Source organism: Enhydra lutris, unplaced genomic scaffold (assembly GCF_002288905.1).
Source record: "Enhydra lutris kenyoni isolate GAN:26980312 unplaced genomic scaffold, ASM228890v2 scaffoldscaffold23, whole genome shotgun sequence".
NCBI classification, from domain to species: domain Eukaryota; kingdom Metazoa; phylum Chordata; class Mammalia; order Carnivora; family Mustelidae; genus Enhydra; species Enhydra lutris.
In genome coordinates this window covers 27778038-27802354 of record NW_019154107.1, presented here as the reverse complement: position 1 = coordinate 27802354, position 24317 = coordinate 27778038, and the positions used below count along the sequence as shown (strand labels likewise).

Here is a 24317-nt window from a genome sequence, read left to right as displayed (position 1 = left end):
TTCTCCCAGTCCATGAGTATGGAATACCTTTCCATTTGTTTGTGTCATTTTCAATTTCTCTCATCAGTGTTTTATGGTTTTCAGAGTATGGGTCTTCCATGTCCTTGGTTATGTTTATTTTATTTTATTTTATTACTTTTGGTGCAGTTGTAAATGGGATTGTTTGTTAATTTCTCTTAATTAGTTTCTTAGTTTCTCTTTCTGCTACATTGTTAGTGTATAGAAATGCAACAGATTTCTGTATATTAATTTTATATCCTGTAACTTTTCTGAATTCAGTAATCAGTTCTAGAAGTTTTTTGGTGGAATCTTTAGGGCTTTTTATATATAATATCATTTCATCTTCAAACATTGAAAATGTTACTTCTTCCTTACTAATTCAGGTGACTTTTATTTCTTTTTCTTGTCTGATTGCTGTGGCTAGGACTTCCAATAGTATGTTGAATAAAAGTGGTGAGAGTGGACGTCCCTATCATGTTCCAGGCAGGTCAAATGAAGATAGTTCTCTAGGAATGGGACTTTTGGAGGAAATTCCAACCCTGTTCTTCCTCCCGCTCTGGCTGATAGGCTGCTGGTTTTCATCAGGACTACAAGACTATTGATTTTCAAGGCTGTTGTGGAGGTAGGGAGAAGGTGATGGAAACAGAGAAAGTCCGAATGCCACAAAGCATACTCTTCTTACTGAGATTCAGCCACTTTTCTTGAATAGATGCTTCCTGAATTATTATAAGCCTTTGGCCAATTTTTAGAGTTCTGAAAAAATTAATTTTGACAATTTTTGCCAGTATTCCCATTGCTTTTATGGAAGAGAAGATTTTTATAGGCCCTTACTCTGGCATTCCACTGACATCACTTCCAGACACACCTTCCTCTTTCCCACCCCAGCCCTAAGATGATAGCATTTCAAAACCAGGGTGTGGGAGCCAGATGTACTCATTGATACTAGAATATCTTTGCTTCTAGGCCTTCTCATTATATAGAGCTAAGAAATTTATATATATGTATATTTTTTTATGTGTTCACACTGATACCTCTAATTGTAACCCAACACATCACAGGGTCCCATCTAGTTTTCCCCCAGTCTATACTTATATTTTTCTTCTATAACAATGAGAACACTAACCTCCAATATCATCAGCGTATTTACTCATTTGCTCAGTCCCACGATACACAGATGTATTTTTAGAATTTCAACATCCACACCACTATGAAAAACAAACTAAAAGCCTGAGATTTGTTTGCCCTTTTAGGTCTTCAGATGAGGATGTACAGTCAAAGTGCTATATTAAAATGTTTCTTGGCTATTTTATTTTCCGTTCAGCATGATTACCTTATTCATTGTATTTCAAATATAATTTGTTTCTCTTTCTATTAAATTTTAGTCTTTTCCCTATCTATGACTTAAATTGTATATTTTTTCATGTAAGACATTAGCATGATCCAAAAGTCAAAATATTAAAAAGCATACACAGATAAAATTTAAAAACCTAGACAGAATGCATAATTTCCTAGAGAAGCACAATTTACCAAAATTGACCCCATTAGAGCTTAAAAGACCAATTTCCATAAAACAAAAGAGAAAGTGAGTAAGAAACTATCTCATAAAAAAGCATCAGGCCCAGATGGTTTCACAGGAGAAGTCTCCAAACTTACGGAGCAGTTAATCCTAATGCCAAATAAATCGTTCCAGAGAACAGAGAATGAAAAGAAATTTCCACATGATTTTTCTAAAGCAATTATAACATTTATTGCACTCAAGAAAGCAGGAACTATTTTCACTTGTTAGTAACAATGCAATAATCCTAACTGAAATTTCAGCAAATTAATTCAAAATTACATTAAGAAAATGATGTAGCATAACCCGGTAAGTGAGTTTCCTTCTGGGAATGCAAGGATGGTTCTTTATAAGTAATGTGTTAATATCATACAGTTTATTAATACATCTAAAGAGAAAACCATATGATATTTCCATAGCTATTTTAAAAGACTTTGGCAGAATTCTGATATGATCATTCAAAAATAGAAATCAACTGATAACTTCTTAACATGATAAAATTCATATACGTCAATCCTAAAGTTATCATCAACTTAATGAGACAACATGGAAGGCATTTCCACTAAGATCAGAAGCAAGGCAATGCCCTCTGTCTGCACTCCTTTTCAAAGTTGTACTTAGAGGTATTAGACCAATGCAGTTAGAGTAGGAAAAACAATTATAGATGTAAGAATGGGTAAAGAAAATACAAAAATATCTCTATTTTTTAAAGATTTTGTTTATTTATTTGAAAGAGAGAGTGTGAGAGAGAGAGCACTAAAGGGGGAGGGTCAGAGGGAGAAGCAGACTCCCCACTGAGCAGGGAGCCTGTTGCAGGACTCAGATCCTGGGACTCCAGGATAATTACTTGAGCTGAAGGCAGTCACTTAACTGACTGAGCCACCCAGGGTCCCTAAAAATATCTGTATTTAAGACAATACCAATAGTATACCTGGAAATTCCCAGGAGAACCAATAATAAAGTTAATTCAAGCAATAAAGAATTCAGTAATACAGCAGAATATAAAATCAATATATAGAAATTAGTTTTCACACACACAAAGAACCAGACATAACATATAATATAAGGGAAAATGCTATTTATGATAACAAAAAAAGATACCATCTGTCACGATAAAGTCAACAAGGAGTAATGCAAACTTATATGAAGAAAAATTTATAACACTTCCTGAAAGACACAAAGGTAGACTCACACAAAAGCAAAGACATTCCTTATTCTTGGATAGGATGAATTAGTATCATAAAGATGTCAGTTTCCCTTCTCAAGTCTTCATTTATAAATGCAATGTGATCCCCAGAAACATACCTATAAGCTTTTATCTGCAACTGATAAAAGTTGATAGTGAACTTCACATGAAAATGCAAACATGGAAGAATATCCCTTAAAAAAAAAAAAAAGAAAAGCTATAATGGGGGATGGGGGAAATTAGCCCTAACAGCCTTGAGGGAGTCTAATGCCTCTGCCAGCGAACATTCTATGAAGGTTTTCTAATTTAAACAATATGATGCTGACACATGAATGGGCAGTCTGACAGACTAAAAGAAAAATTAAAAGTCCAGATATGGGAATCTAGTGGATGATAAAAGTGGCAAGCTTTGTTTTTGACATTTAAATCCTTCATCTGAAATGGATTTTTTCCCTTTTTTTAACACTCTTATAGACATCTCTATTACATGTGTTCTTGAACACTTCTCTACATGCATTACAGGATGGTTGAAATGTCCATTCACTTACGTAACACTGTTCTTCACATAACGAAGAAGTAGCACTCTCACAAATGTCTTTATTACGCGTGTTCTTTAGAATTGATTTTCCTATACAGGGTGAAGTAGGTTGAGATCCACTTTCATATCTTTCCTTTCCTTCCCCACAGATCTGGTATGCCACCTCCACCGTGTACCCAAATCTCATGTGTTAATGGGGGCCAGTTCTGGACTCTGGTCCAGTCCATTGGTCACTTTCTTTACACTTGTCCTGGGGCAACCCTAGCTTAATGACTATATTTTCTCATTGACTACTGATACCTAGTAGGGCAGTACCACCTCCTGGCTGTTCTGTAGCTATACATAGGCAGAAAGAACAGGACCGAAGAGGCCGGGAAGAAGACAGAGCTAATGGCAGGTGATGATGGTGGCTGGATCACATGGGCATTGGACTTCCCGCAGGCTAGCTTGCCGCTCACATTTCCTCTTTTGTCCCCCATCCCAGTGTGCAGCATGGAGGGGCATAAGCTAGGCCTGGATTTGTGGAAGCTGTCTTTCCCACCCCGTACTTTTGAAGCTCTGGTGGGAAGGTTGCTCAACCTCCATTACGTGGTGGGAGGCACCTATGGAGACTCTGACTCCACTACCCCATCTACTCCCATCCAGGCTGCAGGGCACCAGGAATCGTCAGGGTTGCTTCCCCTCCCTTTCTTCCTACACTCTAGGTGATATATGGCTCAGTGAGTATGTATGGAGGGTTCCCAGGGGAACAGGTGGAATCTGATCCCAAGGCTTGTCAGGATCCAGTCCCTTCTCTGGGCCCAGGACTCATGGATTCTGTGCTGTGGGGAAGGAGATGGGTGCTTGGGAGTGTGAATCAACAGTCAGGCATGTAAGGATTGTGTGAAAAAAGAGAGGGCAGGAAGGCACGTGGGAGATGCGTCAAGGGGATGGGGAGTTTTCTTTGGAGGGGCCAATCTCACGGAGATATGACAAGTCCAGGAAAGAGGACCCCGTCCCGAGTGTGCAGCTCCTTACATTGTTGCAAAGTGAACGTATTCCTGTTGTTTGTGTCCAGACAAAGAAATACGATGTCACCAGATAGATCCCTAGCACAGGTAGAAGACGATGGTCTGTGGGAGGCTTGAGGGGCCAGTAGTGGGAAGTTGGTGGGCTTGAGGAGTCTTGCAAGTGAGAAAGGTGGAGAGTCCCTGACTTGCTGTGGCTGAGAAGAAGGCCAGGCTCCATGCAGAAGGCAGTTGTACATGAGGGTTCAAGAGCAGATACTGGGTCATCAGGGAAGGCAGCCAAGTTCGTGGCTTCATGCTCTTTTTTTTAAAGGTTTTATTTATTTGAGAGAGGACGCAAGAGAGAGCACAAGCACGGGGGAGGGGCAGAGGGAGAGGGAGAAGCAGACTCCCCGCTGAGCAGGGAGCCCAATGAGGGGCTCAATCCAAGGACCCTGGGATTGTAACCTGAGCCGAAGGCAGTTGCTTAAGCATAACGACTGAGCCAGCCAGCTCTCCTCATGGCTTCATGTTCTTGCCCATGCTCCGATAAGCAGGTGTCCCTCCACAGACACTGTGCAAGGTTGGGACTTACGGATGTGGCTTTGTTGGGGGGGTGCTGCTGGCAGGAAGGCATGTAGAAGTGGTTGGGCAGAGCACCCCTCCTCACACTTCTCATAGCTTTTTGCTCCAAGGAGAGCAGGGTGGAGGGTACAAAGGATGGGCAGAGGGGCCAGGGAAGAGGGAAAGGGAATAGCTCGTGGTGGAGAAGCAGGGAGGAGCAGGGCGGGAAGAAGAGAGTGAGGAGAGGGAGCAGGAGCAGGGAGAGGGAATATGGAGGAGGAGCAGGGGGCAGGGGACACGGGGAACAAGGTGAAGGGGCAGGGGATGCAGGGAGGGAGCGGGGAGCAGAAAGAACAGGGAAGAGTGGCCACACATACCTGAGAGACACACTCAACACCCAACCGCCCACCCTGGGCCACCCTTCCCTGTAGATATTCAGGAAGCCTCCCTGACAGGCTCCTCTCAAAGCCCCTTCCAGGATACACCACTCATTTCCGGAAGTGCAAGTTCCCATCTCTCACAGAGCCTAGAGAGGACAAATGCCATCCCTGACTCCCAGAAGTCAGTAAAGTGTGACCACAAGTCCCTTGGCTAGGAATGTGATCCACGAGTGGTCAATCCCAAAGACTCAGAACACTATGGTATTGGGATAGAATTTGCTGGGATTGGCCTAAACTGGGGGCAGTATCCTGGGGGGGCACTTGTAGGAAAAATATCCTGGGCAGGGGGTACGGAGTTCCAGGGCTGAGATGGGGAGAAGTCTGAGGATGAGGAGTCCGTGCAGGGTAGAGACTCTTCTCATGGATGTCCCCACAGCTGTTCTTGGTGAGCATGTAAGTAGAACGAACCACATTGCTCTTTATATTTGGGTACACCTGTGAACCAGAGGTTCAAGACCCCTTTAGGAGCCTTGATTGTGAAACAAGGAAGGAAAGGGAGGGGTATCCCGAGGAGCATTTATGGGGTGAGGGACCGAGGTCTTAGTATCACATCAGTAGCTTTTTGGTCTCAGAGACTCACCCATTTCCTCTGCCAGAGCAGGGTCAGGGGCTTATATTTTGGTGGGGAGACAGGTGTGAGGAAGAGGTTGGCAAAGTCTCCCACATGATGGTCCCACATGAGGAAGACTAGCCCCAGGAATTAAGCCATGAGAACTAGGAATGGGAGAAATGTGCCAGGGAACCCTTTTGGGTTGAGGCAAGATTTCCACCATCCCTAAGACTCCTGAAAAAAGTTTGCAGAGCACCTCCCCTCCAGGGTCTGTCACCTCAGGGGCCTTTACCTCCCCTTCAGGAACCTCACCATAAGCCCCTGTGTTGGAGGCCTCTCCAAGGTCTGGCCAGACTTATCCATGTCTGGGTTACAATGAATAGTATGGGTGTGTGGATGGTAGCATCCAAAGGCTGGCCCAGGGGTGGTCACGGACAGAGCCAGGAGCAAAGCAGGAACCAGCAGGAAGGTAGGACTCATGGCAGGTGCCTGAGAGACATGGGTAGGGGTTAGAGCTGAGAAATGGTCTTTCTCTGGCTCAGCTCACCCCTAAGCAGGAGAAGATTCAGGGAGCACCTCTCTAACACTACTGCTTTTCAGGGGCCTGGGGCCAGGGGGAGGCCCCATGGGGGAGTGAGGGAAGACACTGAGTCTGGGCCTCTGGCCAGTGGCCCCACCTCCATCCATCAGAGCTGTAGCTCTCCTCAAAGGTTCAGCAAGAGGCCCAAGTTCAGGGGTAGATAAATAGTCAACAAGAGGGGCACCTGGGTGGCTCAGTGGGTTAAAGCCTCTGCCTTTGGCTCAGGTCATGATCCCAGGGTCATGGGATCCAGCCCCGCCTCGGGGCTCTCTGCTCAGCAGGGAGCCTGCTTCCCCTTCTCTCTCTCTCTGCCTGCCTCTCTGCTTAGTTGTGATCTCTATCTGTCAAATAAATAAAAAAAAACTTTGTAAAAAAATAGTCAACAAGAGGGAGGTGTGGCTTGGGTATTCCTGCCCACGTAAGCTCTCTGTTCTTCTTTCAAGGGAGCATACCTCCAGCCTTCTACTGGAGTGGGGATCAGGAGTTGGGCAGTCTATCTGAGGTTCCAGTGGCCTCTTAAAGAGACTTTCAACTTATCTTTTTTTTTTTTTTTTCCCAAAATCTCCACCTTCATTCCCACACTGAAAGACAACCTGTGTCCTAATTGTTTCCTTTGGAGCGAGCTTTCCAGTGTGATAAGAGTTGGTTTTGGGGTTTTCACTACTGCAATAGAGGAGGCATCCAGGGCTGGATGGTGAGACCTAGGTGTCCATCATTACTGAGGAAAAGAAAGGGCTGGTCTTATTACAGAAATCTGCCTCTTCGTGTAGAACGCCTGGCTGGCTCCGTCAGCGCAGTCGGCGGAGCATGAGGCTCTTGATCTCAGGGTTCTGAGTTCAAGCCCCAGGTTGGATGTAGAAATTACTTTAAAAAAAATTTTTAAATCCAAAACAAAAAAAAAAAAAAAAAGAAATATACCCCTTCATCTGTCATTGGTGGGCTGGGGAGAAATATTTCAACATATACGGTAATACATTGGGAGCTGTTCCAGCAAGGAGATTTTTCCAACTGGAGATATCTAAGGATGGGGAAATTTCAATGAGGGTCGATCAATAGGGGGCTATATGGGGCTCAACGAATGGAAAGATTTTCAAGCAGGCTAATCAATGAGATAGAGATCAGTGGTGGGTATTTCTGAATGGGAAGATTTGACAAGGGGGTTTATCAATGGGAGCATTTTGATGGGCCTGTCTGAATGAGGAGATATGTCAGTGGGTAGAGATACAGGAATACGGTGATTTGTCGATAAAGCTTGTCAGTGGGGGATGGTGACTGGCTGGGTTCAGTAGACAAAGCATGTGACTTTTGATCTCAGGGTTCTAAGTTTGAGCTCCAGATTGGGTGTAGAGATCACTTAAAATAAAATCTGTTTTTAAAAAAGATTTTATTCATTTATTTTTGAGAGAGGGACAGAGAGTGCCTGAGCAGGAGCGGAGGGGGAGGGGCAGAGGGAGAAGCAGGGAGCCCAACATGGGGCTTGATCCCAGGACCCTGGGATCATGACCTGAGCCAAAAGCAGTTGATTAACTGACTGAGCCACCCAGGCATCCCAAAATAAAATCCTTAAAAAAAAAAAGACTGTCCATGAGAATTATGTCATGAATCGGGAATATACCATTTATAAATAGATTTGTGAACTGGGTGGTCAGTAGGGGATATGCAGATGATGGGTAATTATGAAGAGAGATATTTGTCCCTGGGATCCCTCAGTGGGTGATAGATTGCAGCCAGGTATTTATAAATGGGGACATTTGTCAGTGGGGGGGTCACCGATGGGGAGATGTCAATGGGGTATTTATGAATAAGGCAGTAGCTCAACAGAGGTATTTGTTATGGGGCTAGTTGTGAAAGAGGGGATTTGTACAGTGAGAAGAGGGAACTTTTCCAAGAAAAGATTTACCAAGTACTTAGAAACTGGTCACCTGTGGTCTTGGCAACAGAAGGGATTTCTATGTGCCGTGATTTCGTCACCCATGGTGAGGACTTGATAGCGGGGAACATTATCACTGGTGGGGGAAGGGTTTCCTTAGAAGGCTTTGAAAATGTTGGTGTTTTCCGGTTGGGGAGACTTGCTCACTGGGAAAAAATGTACAAGTTTCAGAGGAATAAGAAAAAACATCCCAAATGAGCATATTAAACATCTGTAACATCTCTGGGGAGGTTACCAGGATCACAAGTTAAACTAAGGTTTTCCGAGTGCATTAAATTATTACTACTGATATTATACATTATTTCCAATATTGTAAATAATCGTTACTGATAAGAATGATCACTACTGTTGTTATATGTGAAATTATATTCGGCATACAGCTACTACTAATGATAACTAATACTTGTAAGTGCTACGTATGACCTCATTTATTGCTCACACTGTCCCTGCGAGTTAGGCATTCTTTCTATCCCCATTTTACAGATGTGGAAACTGAGGCACAAAGAGGTCATGTGATTTCCCCAAGGACACAGGGCTTGTATAGGGAAAGGGCAGGACTGGAATGTAAATGGCCTGGCTCCAGCCTTCATGTTCATGTTCTTATTCACTACACGTTGCCTGTCTAGAAACAAAGTCACTGTTAGTGATATTACCCATGAAGTTGTTATTTATGAGCGTTTTGTGTTTTGACCTGAAAAAAAATACCCATGAGATGAACGCACGCATTAACCATCCTCCAACCCTAGCATGGACCTCAGAAGGATTCTGAGTAGGCACCTTGAGGCCCATTTTTTTAGGGAGAATTATTGAGGCTCAGATGAGGCTCAGATGAGGGCCGGCTCCCCGGCCACCTGTTGAGCTGGGACCGCCCCCCCCCAACTCCTTGCTGCACACCTCACAGGGTTGTCATCCCCACGAGCTTCCTCTCAGCCATCCGTGTGTCCCGAGCAGAGATTCACACCCAGACACATGGAATGCTGGGGGTGGGGGCGTGTGACTCATTTTACTGGAGTACATCTTCGAGAAGAGCTATGGGGAGAATGTAGGGGCCCCAGGACGACAGAAATCCTGCCAGGGGCTCCTGCTTGGGGAGGTGGCCTTGGATGTCGTTCTGGCCTCCACAGGGCCTGCTGGTCGGCCGGCCTTGAAGCCCTGCCGTCTGGAACCAGGGCACCACCTGCTGGCAGGCAAGGCGGCGGGAGACCGGCCTCCACACTCAGCTCTGGCCTTTTCCGCGGCTTCGTCCTACCTCACCTTCCTCCCACGGATTCCAGCCCAGCTAAGGGCTCGGAGAATGGGCCCTGGGACCAGGGAACAACAGTGGAAGAATGCAGGGAGCTGCTACTTGGGTTTGGTGAACTGTTGGGAGCAGCTGAGCCCATAGCAATGAGGGCACCAAGGGTCCTTAGAGTCACACGCATCAGCCAAGGGGCCATTTGCCCCTTCCAGTGGACGGGGTTCAGAGCGGGCCAAGGCATAACTGAGGTCTCAGTGTTGACACAGAAATTTTCAGTGCACTGGTTGTCCCCGGAGCGGCCAGAGAATCAGGTGCAGAGAGCTCAAAATCTACCCATCCTGATTCAGGACGTATGTTGGGCCCTGAGGGCATCTCCCAGGAGTGCAAGAGCGGAGGGCCATAGAGGATCCAGGGGGCCAGCTTGCTGACCCCAGAACTCCCTGGAGGAGGTCTGGCTTCTTGTTAGGAGTGGTGGGCAGTCCGATGGGAGGGAATTGGAGGGGGGCTCCTTTCCTTCACCGAAGAAGGTGCACTGGAGCCTTTTTGCAAGCAGGTTCGGATCAAGGGTGACGCTCAAGTGTGCACCAGTCTGAGGTTCTGGGTCCCAGGAGCTCACTTGAATCGGGATCTTTGGTGCATAAGGGACAGAAGCCAGGGACTGGGAAGGGCCCCGCTGCGGAACAAGAAGACCTGCGGAAGGGACTGTTTGGAGCATCTGTCGCTCGGGATTTATGGGGGAAGATGAGCCAGAAAGGTGAGGCTTGGGTCTAGAGGCCCCAGTTTGGGTAAGACAACGTCTGTATGGGAGATACATGGGCAGTGTAGGCTGACATACCTGGCTGGTCATGATTTTGAACCCTACCTGCACTTCACTGCTGTAGTGCCTTCAGTGGTAGTCAAAGGAGTTAGGGGAGGGGCTCCTGGGTGGCTCAGTCGATAAGTGCCTGCCTTAGGCTCAGGTGATGATCCTGGGGTCCTGGGATCGAGCCCCGCCTCGGGCTTCCTGCTGAGCAGGGAGTCTGCTTCTCCCTATCCCTATGCTCCTTCCTCCCTGCTCCTTCTCTCTCTCTCTCTCTCTCTCTCTCAAATAAATAAATAAATAAATAAATATTAAAAGGGAGGAGTGAGGGAGAAGCAGGGGAAGGGGATGAAGGGCAGAGCTTGGGGAATTCCAGATCACAACTTCTCCTCATCCCTCCTATTCCTCAAATGGCCACTCTCCCGCAGGCCACAGGTGGGGAGCCCTGGCTGCCCCTTCTTCCAGAGGCCCTGGCTGGGTCATGTGGTGAGAGCGCCCCCCCACCCCCGCTTTCCCCTTTCACTTAAGTCAGACTCACAGTACGAAACCTAAGGGCTGGGACGGCAATACCCACAGATGTGGATGGAACAGGGCTTCCTCCTGGGTGACATCAGGACAGTGCCCAGGGGAAGAGAGCTCTTTGCCGATCAGTAAGACATTTGTTGAGCTTGGCGACTGGAGGGGCTTGTGAATAGAGGGGTCTGCCAGGGAGGTAGCGATTTGTCAGTAGCGGGATAATTTTCTAGAGAGCCCGGTGCAAACAGGGATCAGAAATTAGCCTGGTAAGCTGTTCTTAAGTATCGGGGAAAGCGAGATTATCTGGTACGTTGTGGTGGGTAATGCAGGTGAAATGGCCATTGCTGGTGTGGCCGATCACGGGTGCCGATGCCGACGTGGAGAATGACTCCCAATACCTGAAATTTTAGGCGAAATACAGATTTCGCATCCCTCACCCCCCTCGGCCTCAGTCGCCTGGTGCTGCCACCAGGTCATCAGCGACATGGATTTGTTCCCAGACATGACACGGGGACACTGCCTGCTGGATGGTAGTTCTTTATTTCATTGTCTTGTGGGATGAAGACAGACAGGAGTAGGAAGTGGGGTGAACACTGTGCAGGCTCCGGCTTCCGCCAGGGGTGGGATCTAGGCCACCCGAGGCCGCAGGGACTGCCAGGTGCAAAGCCCGGGCTCTCTGGGCAGGCAGGCAAGCTGGCGGCTCTGGAAACCCTTGTCCGAGCCGGTGAGGAACTGGTCGGTCCACAAGCAATGAGTGTCACTCTGCAGCTTGCAGGGGAGGGATGAGCAGGCGAACACCTACTGGAGGGGAGGAGGCGTGTCTCTGAGGGCTTCTCCCCCTGCCCCTACCTCCCCTACACAGCAGAACCTTCCCCTCCTCAGTTTTCAACACTGAGCTGCTAAGGAGACCTGGTGTTGCCCCACCTGGGGAGAGACTTGAGAATAGCCCCTCCCGCTGGAGGAACAGTCACTGGGCTTGGCCACAGTAATCCAGCCAGCTGTGGTCAGTTTCCTGGAATACTGGTTGGCGAACAGTCATGGGGTGGGGGGCGGGGAGGCAGGCTTCCAGGGGAACTATCCCAAAGGATAGGGAACAGCTGGCCCAGGGGTGGGGCGTGGGGACTTGGGAATAGGAAAGAGCCATGGGGCTCAGACACAGCCACTGGGATCAGAGGACGTTCAGGGCCATAGGGAGAAAGCCTTGGACAGTCAGAAGGGCAACGTAAAACACACCCCTGTGTGTGAGGCAATCAGAGCAAGAATCGGAGGTGCTGGGGAAAAAGAGTCAGTGGGTTGGGGGATCAGCACTTTGGGATCTTGGAGAACATTCTAGGGAACCAAGAAACAATCCCGGGGTGGGGGTGGGGGTGGGGGGATCAGGAATAGACAGGGGGACTAGAAAATAGTCACAAGGGGGATTTAGAGGGAAAAGCAGCAACCTGACAGTCCGGGGAACGGCGGAATCAGGAATCAGACACAGCTAAGAACAACCAGAATTTCCAGGGAACAGTGTCAGGTTCGGGGGAACAGCAAGAGAGATCAGGGGCAGCCCTAGGGTTTGGGGAGCAGCCATACGGACAAGGAATGGCCAGAGGGAGCAAGAAACAAGCCACGGTTTAGAGGAAGAGCCCCGAGGGTCGCTTTCCAGGCGGGGCGCAGGGCCCAGGCACTCACCGTGCACTCCTCGCAGCCGGCGGCATAGGTCTTGGTGAAGCCCCGACGCTGAGCGCTACTCAGTCCGTTCCAGGGAGCCACGAAACTGCAGGTGTTGATCTGCAGGTGTCCATTCTGCAGGTTTCCTGCGGTGTTGGGGGGGGGGGGACGGGGCGGCGGGGGGGGGGGGGGGGGGGGGGGGGGGGGGGGAGGACGGCGCCTGATTGGCGTCCCTGGCGCACCGACCCCGGCCGGGCAAAGCCCCGGCTTTTCTGATAGGCTGAGATCGGGGCGGTCCCCATTTCAACTGGGACCAGCCCCTCGGAGCCTCGCCCCGTCCCGGCTGCGGGGTGGCGTCGGAGGGACCGGCTGGCGTGGCACCGGGCGAGGGGGCGGGGCCTCACCGGCGATGAGAAACTCCTCGCTGCGGTTCTGGGACCTGTGGAAGTATCCGCAGACGCTCTCCAGGGCGGGGGTGTCGACGAACCGGATGTCAGAGGCATTCCCCAAGGCGCTGAACCCTTTGAACATCTGTCAACAAGAGTCTGTCTTACTGACAACCCTCCCACTCCACGCTCTTCCCTGAAGTCCTCTCTAGCATCCTGACATCACAGCTAACTTCCTGGGCTTTGACTTTGACGGGAAGATGTTAGGAACTAGTACTGGGGAAAGGGCGGGAGGGATACCTTGGTCATCTTGATCTCGTAACGCCGGTTTAAGTCGGTCTGGTTGACTTCTGCGGTCCCCACGAACTTGGCCCTGATGACTGCAGGAGGGAGCGAGGGGAAGACGAATCAAATGGACTGCCTGAGCCAATAAAGTAAAATCATCACAGTCCTAACATGCGCGAAGCCCAGACTTCAGTAGGGATCACTGGAATGCCAGCTAGCACTCCAAGCGATGTACACACCCTGGGTAATCGATTAATCTCTATATTGAGTGACTGCTCTTTGCCAGGAGCTGCTTTAAGCCTTTCTCATATACTCATCGTGTGTTCATTCGCTCCACAGATATTTCGGAGCACGCCGTGTGCCAGGCACTGTTCTGGGTGTTAGGAACACCACAGTGAACAGAAACCACAGAAGCCCCGCTCCCTTGTGAAGCTCACATTCTAGCCAGGAAGAGACTGAACACAAGCAAAATAAATAAGCGTATGGGAGGCATTCAATGTGTTGGGGAATTTTTGAGCTGGGATCAGGAGTACTAGGGGATGGGGGTTAAAATTTCGAACAGGGTAGTCGAGGAAGACCATCCTGACATCTGGGGCCGCCCCAACCTCAAGACCTTCGCAAAATGGTTTCCCAGGCAGAGGAAGCCGCCAGTGCAAAGGCCCTGGGGTGGGATTGGGCCTGGAGAAATCAAGGAAGCCTGAGGATGCCAGTGTGTCTAAATCAGTCAGTGCAGGGCTGAGTGGGATTGCTCTAAAAGTAGGAGCCATTGTGAACCTTGCGGGATTGGGGGGAAACCAAAGCATGGAGTGTGTGGGGCAGAGTGGGGTGCACTCACCGATCTGGGATTTGCAGAAGGCTGTCTGTGGGTGTGGTGGGGCACAGGTACAGGCCCTGCTGGGGGCTGTCAGCCACAGCAATAACAGGATGCAGGAGGCCAGGGGTGCCAAGGGTGCCATGGTGGGTGCTGCAGGGTGGGGAGGAGTGGTCAGTGGTCCTCTGCCAATGTGTGCAGCTGCCCCTCCCACCCCCACTGCCAGCTTGGAAGGCAACTAAGCCACTGCACTCTGGGCTTGTGGGGTTGGAGGTGTGTGAAGATTTTAAGGAAGTTGGGGATTTGGGGGTTGGGAGCCCAGAGGAGCTGAGAGGGCTGGGGGTTGGGAGAGTCTAGGAGTTGTGGTATTTGAGCGATTTCAGGGACTGGGTGAGTGGAGAGGGCATGAGATTGTGGGATTTAAAGAATAAGGGGGCAGAGGGGTTACAGGATTTAGGGACGCTGGAAAGTTGGAAGGGGGAGAAGCTGGGGTGAGGAATTTGGGGTTTGGGAGCTGGAGGAGCTTGGAGTTTCAGGGTTGTGCATATTAAGATTGGAGGAATGGAGAGAAGCTCAGGAATGGGGAGGACATTGGGGGTTCAGGGAGTTTGGGGACTTAAGGGGGCGGGGTGCCTGAAGGATTTGGGAGCAGAGAAAGTTGTGGAGTTGAGGATTTAGGAGTCTGGAGGATTGGGGGGAGCGGAATTTAGGGGACCTGGTGGCCTGGAAGGCAGCTGTGATATTAGGGGCTCATGGGTTCGGAGGAGTCGGGGGTAGATGTCGGGGTTCCAAGGAGTTTGGAGCGTGGGGATCGGGGGAGCCGTTCCAGCACCCTCCCGCCCTCCTCCCATTGACCAGCCCAGGATCCCAGAACCCGCTGCCTGCCAGGCCGAGCTGCCAGGGTCTGGCAGGAAAGCTCCAGCCTGGCTCCAGGCCCCGCGGGGCTGCCCAGGGCCCCAGCCTACCTCTGGTGTATCTCTCGGGGGTGCTGGGTCAGCGGCGATGGCGGCAGGGCCTGAGCAGCAGGGGATAAATGTCCACGCGAGGGGCGGGGGTGGGAGCGGTGCGGAAACCACAGGCCTCCAGGCTTCCTGGATGCATTACTCATCCGCCCACCCTCGGTGGAGGCCAAGGGGCGGGCCGAGGGCTGCCGAAAAGGAGATGCACCCTCCTCCTCTCCCTCCCTCTGGGCCTCGCCCTGGCCACCCACCCCCATCTCCACATCAGTCACCGTCCTTCCAGGCAGCCTCTGTGCAGGGCTTAGAGGCAGAACTAGCCCCCCTCCCAAGGCAATTCCCTAAATTCTCCAAACTCTCTCCAAAGTCTACCCAGTCCCCCGCCCAGCTCCCCATGGCTGAAGCCCCAGTGAGTTCATCCCTTTAATAAACATTGCTTGTGCACCTACTGTGTGCCGAGAGCACATGCCGAAATCCCTCTCCTGGGAGATCTGACAGTCCGGTGAAGGGCGAGCAAGGCAGAGAGGAAACAAATGGAGTAGAAGCAGGGAAGAGAGATAAGGCAGGTGAGTGGAAGAGGAATACAAGGTGGGACAACTGAGGCACGGAGGGGTTAAGTGACTTAGCCAAGATCACCGCTAGTAAGTGGCAGAACTGGGATTTGAACTCAGGTGGCCTGAAGCCAGAGCCTGGATCTTAACCCCTCTAAAAAACACAGGCAGGGACTCCTGGATGGCTCCGTCTGCGGAGCTATTGATCTCGGGGTTGTGAGTTCCAGCCCCACATTAGGTGTGGAGATTACTTAAAATAAAATCTTTAAGAAAAACAAACAAACAAACACAAAGACAAACGATCAGCATTTATAGAGCACCAATTGTGTACCAGGCACTCAGTATAACTTTTCTCACTGAAAGCTCACAGTAAAACCTCTGAGATGGGTACCGGTATTATTCCCATTTTACAGATGAGGAAATAGGAGCATAGAGGGATTGGAGAACTTTCCCAGGATCACAGGACACGGCTGGGATTTGAACCCAGGCTAACTGGTGCTAGGCTCTCACCCGAGGCGTGGCACAGCCCCGGCAAGTGGGGAACGTGCCAGTGAATTAGTGAGCATTGGGGTTGGGGGGCGGGTAGTTCACTGGTGGGGAAAGAGGGCAGTGAGTCAGGAGAAAACAGATCCCCTCCCATCCTGCCCTGCTCCTTCCCCACCAACCCTCCCACACCTCTGGAGGGGAGGGGGGGCGGTGAGGCAATCCCTGCCCACCAGCTTCCAGATGCTGCCTGAATCTTCACTGGGGTCCTGGGAAAGGGCTCTAAGGGCTCATTAACGTCCTTTGTTAGTCAGGGAAGGCAGACCAATAATAATAGTGATGGGAGCGATGCCGGCAGCCACTAACTGAACACTTACTGCGCACTGTGCCCTATATTCTTTGTATAAATTCTCCCATTTGGTCTTCATTGTCCCCTTGCTCCTGAAGCTTGCGGAACTCAGGGAGGTAAGCTCGGCCAGCACCACCACCACCAGCTGTTATGGGTATTAAACCTGGCTCTAAAATCTCGGTGAGTGCTTTGATCCCAGCTGCTTCCTTGTTAATCAATGTTGGCTGCCCCTTCCCCCACCCCCCTGTGCTGATAACGGCGCCCCGAGCTTTTTGAGGATGGAGGAGGCTTCCTGTGAGCTAGAGAGCGTGCTAAGCACTTTCCCTGAAATAACTAATCTCTTCCTCCCAACTTCCCCGGTAGACACAGACTTGCGTCTCTCCCTAGGCAGATGAGGAAAATGCGACACACCAAGGGGTCAAGAGCCACCAACCAAGGAATGAGGATGAAGAAATGACCCTGATCGGGGGAAGGGAAGTAAACCAGGAATTTGGGGAAGCCGGTTGTGAAAGTGGGGAGGGAGAGTGAATGAGGCAGGGGCTGAGTAAGTCAGCGCTTGGCCGGAGGGAGCTGCGCAGGAAGGGAAAGCCCCTCATGGACGCTGCTTCCCAAGGCCGGCTCTGACTCCCCAGCCTGAGTCAGCCCCAAGTCGGGCTGCATGTCTACACGTGAGGGGTTCTGGGCATCTGGTTTGTAGTGCGGGTTTTTTGAAACCGGGGGGAGGGGGGCGTCAAGGAGGGGTATCCAGGTGTGTGGTCCCCGGGGGGAGCCGGATGGGTGGTGGAGGGGGACCGTGGGGCCGGCCGGGTATGCAGAGCAGACGCCCCACCATTGCCCACAGCATGCCAAGTGCTTTGGGCCTCCGTTGTACCCCTTGTACAGATTAGGAAACTGAGGCCCAGGGAAGGTTCAGCGACCTGCCTGGGGGTGCCATGTGGCCTGAGGAGGAGGAGAGGCCGAGAGTCAAAACGCAGGGCTCTCCGGGGGAATCCTAGAGAGCAAAGCTCCCTGCCCTCCTGCACACATGGGCCAGCACAATCGCACACCGACACCCAACACCCAGGGCTGTGTTCAGGCTCAGGTCCAGCGCAAACAGGGAATGTTTATGAAAAGAGGGGCCTAGAAACCTGGGGGATTGGCGGTGGGGTGGGGGGGTGCGTGTGCACTAACGCGCAGCTCTCCTGTGTCTCTGCCTCCAAGAACTGCGTGTGTGCCTTTAGGTGGCATGTGCCCCTCTGCGTGGTGCACGCGTGCTCCGTGTCGCTTCGGGGAGTTGCCCGTCAGCCTCCGCAGAGCGGGTTGAGGTTGCGCGTGTAATTGTGGACGTGGTGTTCGGCTCCGAGCTGCGTGTGCGCTGGAGCCTTGCGTCAAGCGCCGCCTCTGCATTGTCACCCTGGAATGCCAGCGAGAGGATCCCTGTAACCCCTGTCCCAACACCATGCCTCTCAGGGCCCTGTCATGACGCCAGTCATTTGGGAAATAAGGAAGGTGGGGGTGCGGGGAGAGAGGGTGAGGCCTGAAGGTCAATCGGTCACACTGAGCCTGCGGGCTTCCTGTGCCTGTCGGGAACTGGGAACCGCCGCCGCCGCCGCCCCCAGCAGCCCCTCCGGGAAAGCCATCTCTCCGGGCGAGGGGGCGAGGGGGCGGTGGTGCAGGGCCCCGAGCTGGGGGCGCCCGGCCCCACCCCCCTCTCCCCAGCCAGGGTCGCAGGGCACTCAGGGTACCCTCACACCCGAATGCGTGCGTGTGTGTGTGTGTGTGTGTGTCCCTAGATGTACGTTTTGCTCCCCAGGGGCGTGGTGTGGGTGGTTATGTGACTACCTAGAAAGGTGGGTATCTCTATAGGAGGCATGGGTCCTGTTCGTTGTGCGGATGCCTGGGAGTGTTGCTTGTGTGTCTGTGAGTGTTGAGTCTGTGCCCAGTTGTGTCGTGTGTGCCTGTCAGTTGTGTGTGTCTCTGGTGCGTTCTGAGGGTTGTCTCTGTATTGCATGGGTAATCCTCCGTGTTGTGTGTCCCTCTGTCTGGTAGGTTTGGGTGAGAGGAAAGGAGCTGTGCGCGCGCGCGTGTGTGTGTGTGTGTGTGTGTGTGTGTGTGTGTGTGTGTGTGTGTCTGCTGCTGGGCAAGGAGGCTGGCCGGGAGCGCCTGCCCCAAAGTGCGAGCACCGGCTGGCTGAACAACTATGTGGATATCTGTAGCCAGAGAGCAGAGTGTGCCCAGAGCCTGTATTGGTTCTGGGTCTTTCCATCTTGCGAGTGTTGACATGTGTGGGAATCTCTGGGTTTGGTTGTGTAGGTCTGAGTTCTGAGGGTTTGTGTGCAGGTCTGTAGGTTGCGTCTGTGTATGACTGATGCTCACACATGAGGCCTGGCTGAGGGGTCTGGTTACTGTGTGCTCACCACCACACCCCCGTGCACGCACAAGCACACACTCACTTCTCTATCATCCATTCACTGTCAAAACAAACTTTCCCTTTTCCGGAAAAGTCCCCCACCCCTATCCCATGCCTCTGCCCGGGAAAGCAGAGGCGGGATGTCTGGCACTTGGGGGTAGTGGAGGGAGGGATGGGCAGGCAGGGCTCAGAGTTCGATTCTGGGCTCAGAGACGCTGTGTGACACCCTTGCTGCTGTCTGTCTCTGACTCGCCTCTTCTGGGAAGTGGCTCCTGATGTGGCTCCCGCTAAATGGGCTTCTCTCAGCGCCATCCCCCACCCCTGGTGATCGGACCCCCAGCCCTGACCATGCTCTGCCTTTCCCCCTCCCAACCAGCTCAGCAGCACGACGTACCCTGTGGTGGTGAAGATGGGGCACGCACACTCCGGGATGGGCAAGGTGAGTCCCCAGATGGGGTGTGTATGTGTGTGTGTGTGGTGCACACTCCTGGCATCATGCATATGTGTGTACGTGTATATTGCATAGTCAATGCACCCCAGTCATTCTGTACGCTTGTGTGTCCTGGAGCATCTTTATTGATGTGTATTGTTTCCCTTGCATTCTTAGATTATGGTGGCCCAGTCTTTTGTCAGACATTCGACCAGTTCTGTGTGTCCTGTTCTTTTGTTCGTGCATCCTGCTTTGTGTCTCTGTGGATGCATGCCTCTGGGTTGAACACACAGCATGTGATCTTTCATGTTCAAGGGTCTTAAGGTCCTGTATGCTTTCCATCCCCCGACCCTGGTGCTGTGTATGTAGGAAACGGACTTAGGATGTGTATGTTCGTGTCTGTGCTTCTGTGTGCTTTCCTGTTGTGTGGACTACTGACTTTGGGTCTGGGCACTCCCATGCACAGCTTTACTGAGATGAAAGTCACTGCCCATAACACTTACCCACTTAAAGTGGACAATTCAATCATTTTCAGTATGTTTCAAGTCACATCTCCCCACCTGCGTGTCTGTTGCCTCCATGTGAAAACTCTGTACTCAGCTCCCCGGGGCCATCGGCGTGCACGCCCCCACCCAGAGGCCTCCCCACGGCCCATGGCTGCCCTATCCTCAGCAGGCCCCGATCCCCACCCTGCCCCCACAGGTCAAAGTGGACAACCAGCATGACTTCCAGGACATCGCGAGCGTTGTAGCGCTGACCAAGACGTACGCCACCGCCGAGCCCTTCATTGATGCCAAATATGATGTGCGAGTCCAGAAGATCGGGCAGAACTACAAAGCCTACATGTGAGTGAAGAGACCAGGGCCGGGGTCGGGGTCCCCTGCCCTGGGCAGCCCAGGCTCCCCTGAGCTCTGTCCTCTCTCCTCTTGCCCCCCACCCCAGGAGGACGTCAGTGTCAGGAAACTGGAAGACCAACACCGGCTCTGCGATGCTCGAGCAGATTGCCATGTCTGACAGGTAGGGGTGGCCCAGGCCTGGCTGGAGGGCAGGTTGGGGACGGGGGTAAGCGTGGCACGCCCCAAGCCAGGCGCTGACAGGCTACCTTGCTCCCCATCTCGGCAGGTACAAGCTATGGGTGGATACATGCTCAGAGATTTTTGGGGGACTGGACATCTGCGCAGTAGAAGCACTGCACGGCAAGGACGGAAGGGATCACATCATTGAGGTGGGAGCACCCAGAAAGTGGTGGGGGTACAGAGGGAGCGGCGGGCGCTTGGTAGCGACTGAACCCTGCAGCTCTCCATGGCCCAGCAGGGGGCTACTAAAGCCTTCTGCAAACTGTAAAACACCTTATAAAGTAGGAAATGCCACGTGAACAGCAAAGTGCCTTATAAAACTATTTTTTTTAAAAAAAGGGAGCTCTGTAAACTGGGAGGGAGGTCCCTGTTATCGGAGCAAAGCACTTCAACATTCCAGAGTTCTTTATAGACAGCTGTGCCTCTGGGAAACAGTAAAGCCATTTATAAACTTTAAAGCTCCTTGAAAAGTGGAGGGCTTGGTAAACGGTAGGGAGCACTTTATCTGTGGTAAGGCATTTTGTAAACAGTGGTGCCCTTGCAAAGCACTTTCCAAAGTCTAAACACACCATGTATCCCCTAGTCCCTTGAAAAGGACAGCGGCTTTGTAAACTGTAAAGCACCATATAAGCCACAGAGTTCTTCGTGAACAACCAAGCACCGAGCACACTGTAAAGCGGGGGTTGGTAAGGTTTTCTGTCAAGAGCCAGACAGCGCACATTTCAGGCTTTGTGGGCTGTGTGGTCTCCGTTGCAGCTGCTCTGCAAAAGCAGCTGAAGTCAATATGTTAAAAGAAAGAAAGAAAGAAAGAAAGAAAGAAAGAAAGAAAGAAAGAAAGAAAGAAAAAAAGGCACGGCTGTGTTCCCCTAAAACTGTATGGACATAGACATTTAAACTTCATATATTTTCACGCGGCATGGAATCTTCTTGTGGTTTTTTTTCCCCAACAATTAAAAAATGTAAAACCCAACCCTTAGCTTGCAGGGGTCATCCCCAAATGTGGGGGGTGTGTGTGTGCAGATTTGGCCCCACGCCCCACGGGCCTGATCGAGGAACTCTACTCTGCGCTGTAGGCCCCCCACCCCCCTTCCTGAGCTGTAAGTTACCTTGTGAACAACAGGCCTTCCTCACACCGCAGAACTCATGTCTCTCAGCCTGAATCTGCTTCTTTGGCAGCAGCCCATGCCTTTCAAAACAGAAGGCGCCTTGTCACTGTCACCCTCCCAGGGACCTGCCGCCTCTCTCCTCACTGGACCCCATTTCCTTCCCTAGGTGGTGGGCTCCTCCATGCCGCTCATCGGGGACCACCAAGATGAAGACAAGCAGCTCATCGTCGAGCTGGTGGTCAACAAGATGGCCCAGGCCCTACCCAGGCAGCGGCAGCGGGATGCCTCCCCTGGCCGGGGTTCCCACAGCCAGGTCAGGCCCCCAGTGCTGGGAGAGGGCCAGGCTGGCCCGAGGAGGCTGGTGGCGGGCCGGCCAGCCCCAGGTCACGCCACCACAGAGCTAATCAGCAGCAGGCAGAGGGCACAGCCATGACCCATGTGTGGCGGCAATGACCAGTGGTTTTAAAACATGATAAAACAGCCGCTATCCTGATTCCCCCCACCCTGAGTGCCTCCCAGCCACCCCCTGGGAACTAGCCCCCCGCCAAACACACACAGCCCCACATCCCCTCGGCTCAGCCACAGACGCGGCAACACCCAGCACAGGGGGAGCCCGTGTCATTTTGATTGGCTGAGGCTCAGGCTGGCCGGTAACTATTTTGAACCTCTTCTGCTCTGCTCCTCTGCCGCAGACTCCGTCCCCAGGGGCCCTGCCCTTGGGCCGCCAGACCTCCCAGCAGCCCTCGGGGCCTCCGGCTCAGCAACGACCCCCACCACAGGGTAAGTGAGGGACCAGCTTCCGGGGCCCCTACGGGACTGGCAACCAACGCCCCCCCACGCCTCTCACGTGTACACTTTTTCTGTCCCTCAGGTGGCCCTCCACAGCCGGGCCCAGGCCCGCAACGCCAGGGACCCCCGTTGCAGCAGCGCCCGCCCCCACAGGGCCAGCAGCACCTTTCGGGCCTCGGACCCCCAGCTGGCAGTCCCCTGCCCCAGCGCCTACCAAGTCCCACATCAGCACCCCAGCAGCCTGTGTCCCAGGCCCCACCAATGACCCAGGGTCAAGGCCGCCAATCCCGGCCGGTGGCAGGAGGCCCTGGGGCACCTCCAGCAGCCCGCCCCCCTGCCTCCCCATCTCCCCAGCGCCAGGCGGGACCCCCACAGGCTACCCGTCAGACATCCGTCTCTGGTCAGGCTCCGCCAAAGGCCTCGGGGGCCCCGCCGAGTGGTCAGCAGCGCCAGGGCCCACCCCAGAAACCCCCGGGCCCTGCCGGCCCCACACGCCAGGCCAGCCAGGCGGGTCCCATGCCCCGCACTGGGCCACCCACCACGCAGCAGCCTCGGCCCAGTGGCCCGGGCCCTGCTGGACGACCCACCAAGCCACAGCTGGCCCAGAAACCCAGCCAGGACGTGCCACCACCCGCCACTGCCGGGGGACCCCCGCACCCCCAGCTCAAGTAAGAGGACCCCACGGCAGCCCTCGCCTTGCTGCTCACTTAAAACAGGCTCCCGAACCAGGAGAGTGGCCCCAGCTCCCAGGCTCCTCGGACCCAGGTCCCATACAGGGAGTTCCGAGAGTTCCATCTCCAGTCTGAGCAGAACCCTCCTTCCGAGCTATCCACCCCCCAACCTCACCCCAGTTCCTGGGGGCTCCTGCCCTCCATCCCAGAGATTCATTCCAGAATTCCAGAGAATCTTGTTTTTCTTTTTGTCCTCCAAATAGGCCCCTGGGAAAGCCCCCTCCCCCAGCCCCTCTAGGCCCAACCCAGGCGCCTTGCTGACCCTCCCTGAGTATCACCCTGCCCAGCAGATCTTCGTCCCCGCCTGTCTGGAGCCTTCCCAGCAAAACGCACCCTTCTCCTGCCCAAACGGACTCCTCCCAGGCAAACCCCCAAACTCCTCCTGGCCCAATTCACAGTCCTCCAATCACTTTGTGCTCTTCCCAGCTGCCCTCGTGCTTTCCCTAGGCTCTTTTCTGGGCCATCTCAGTCTCCCCCCAAATCATCGCACCATCCTCTCTACCTTTTCTGGTCTGCTCCAGACCTCCCCCGCACCTTAGCTCGAAAGTCCTCCGTGCCACACATAACCACTCCCCTAAGGGAGACCCCCACCCTCCACCAGCCTGTCCTGGGTGCATACCCCACCGCCCTCCCTCCGGGACTCCTCACCCAGACTGGAAAGCTCCCCGCCCGTCTTCACCTGCCACTCCTCCCAGTCCAGCCTAGAATGTGGAGGTGGTTCAGCCCAGGGCTCTTTCCACTAAGCTCCGACTTCCCCCTAGACCCAAGTCCTCCCAGCCTGGCCCAGGGCTCCCCCACTCCACCTGAGGATCCATCAGGGTCCAGGCCTGTGATGGTGGGGGGGGGCGGGTCACAGGCACAGCCCCAGGACTAGAGGGGCAGGGCTGGGCCGGGCCTGGGGTAACATTATGTTTCTCTCCCCTTCCTCCCTTCCTCCCCCCCCTTCCTCCCATGCCTCCACCTTGTCTCTCTCTAGCAAATCCCAGTCTCTGACCAATGCCTTCAACCTTCCAGAACCAGCCCCGCCCAGGCCCAGCCTTAGCCAGGACGAGGTGAAAGCTGAGACCATCCGCAGCCTGAGGAAGTCTTTCGCCAGCCTCTTCTCCGACTGACACCCCACCCTGAGAACCCTTAATTCCTCCTGGGCAACCCCTCTCTGGGCCCGAATCCATTTCTCACTTTTGGAGTCTCCAAATCCCTTGAGAAGCCCTCTCCTGGTCCGAGACCCCTCTTCTCACTCCGCTGAATGCCCTACTCCCTGGGGAAACCTCACTCTTGGTCCTAACTCCAACTCCCACTTTTGGAATCCCCAAGTCCCTTTAAAAGCCCAGTCCCCGCCACCTCAAGACTTTTCAGTTTTAGAACTCCAAATTCCTGAAGATCTCTACTCCTGGCCCCCCAGAGTGCACTTTCCTTCCCAGAAGCTCCCAAATACCAGGCA

At 52.7% G+C, this 24317-nt stretch overlaps 2 protein-coding genes across 3 annotated transcripts in view; one reads left to right on the top strand and one right to left on the bottom strand.

Moving 5' to 3' along the window:
• The window catches only part of LOC111150577 (synapsin I), a 44914-nt gene extending 20637 nt beyond the window's left edge, over positions 1-24277 (top strand). Inside the window, exons 6-13 of one of the 2 annotated variants that reach the window (XM_022508076.1) lie at positions 19121-19183; positions 19877-20019; positions 20117-20191; positions 20297-20399; positions 21523-21669; positions 22049-22136; positions 22228-22813; positions 23891-24277. In XM_022508076.1, the coding sequence (XP_022363784.1) occupies positions 19121-19183; positions 19877-20019; positions 20117-20191; positions 20297-20399; positions 21523-21669; positions 22049-22136; positions 22228-22813; positions 23891-23918 (1233 nt within the window). In that variant the 3' untranslated portion in view covers positions 23919-24277. Of the gene's footprint in view, positions 1-19120; positions 19184-19876; positions 20020-20116; positions 20192-20296; positions 20400-21522; positions 21670-22048; positions 22137-22227; positions 22814-23852 lie in introns of both variants that reach the window. The other variant, XM_022508075.1, reaches the window with a different exon arrangement.
• On the bottom strand, positions 11405-15062 carry LOC111150590 (TIMP metallopeptidase inhibitor 1). The gene is made up of 6 exons (XM_022508098.1): positions 14982-15062; positions 14041-14169; positions 13221-13300; positions 12939-13065; positions 12556-12680; positions 11405-11679 (listed from the first exon to the last, which is right to left on the bottom strand). Exons 2-6 carry the CDS (start codon positions 14159-14161, stop codon positions 11509-11511), a joined length of 624 nt encoding a protein of 207 aa, XP_022363806.1. The 5' UTR covers positions 14162-14169; positions 14982-15062; the 3' UTR covers positions 11405-11508.
• Positions 24278-24317: the final 40 nt, after the last annotated feature.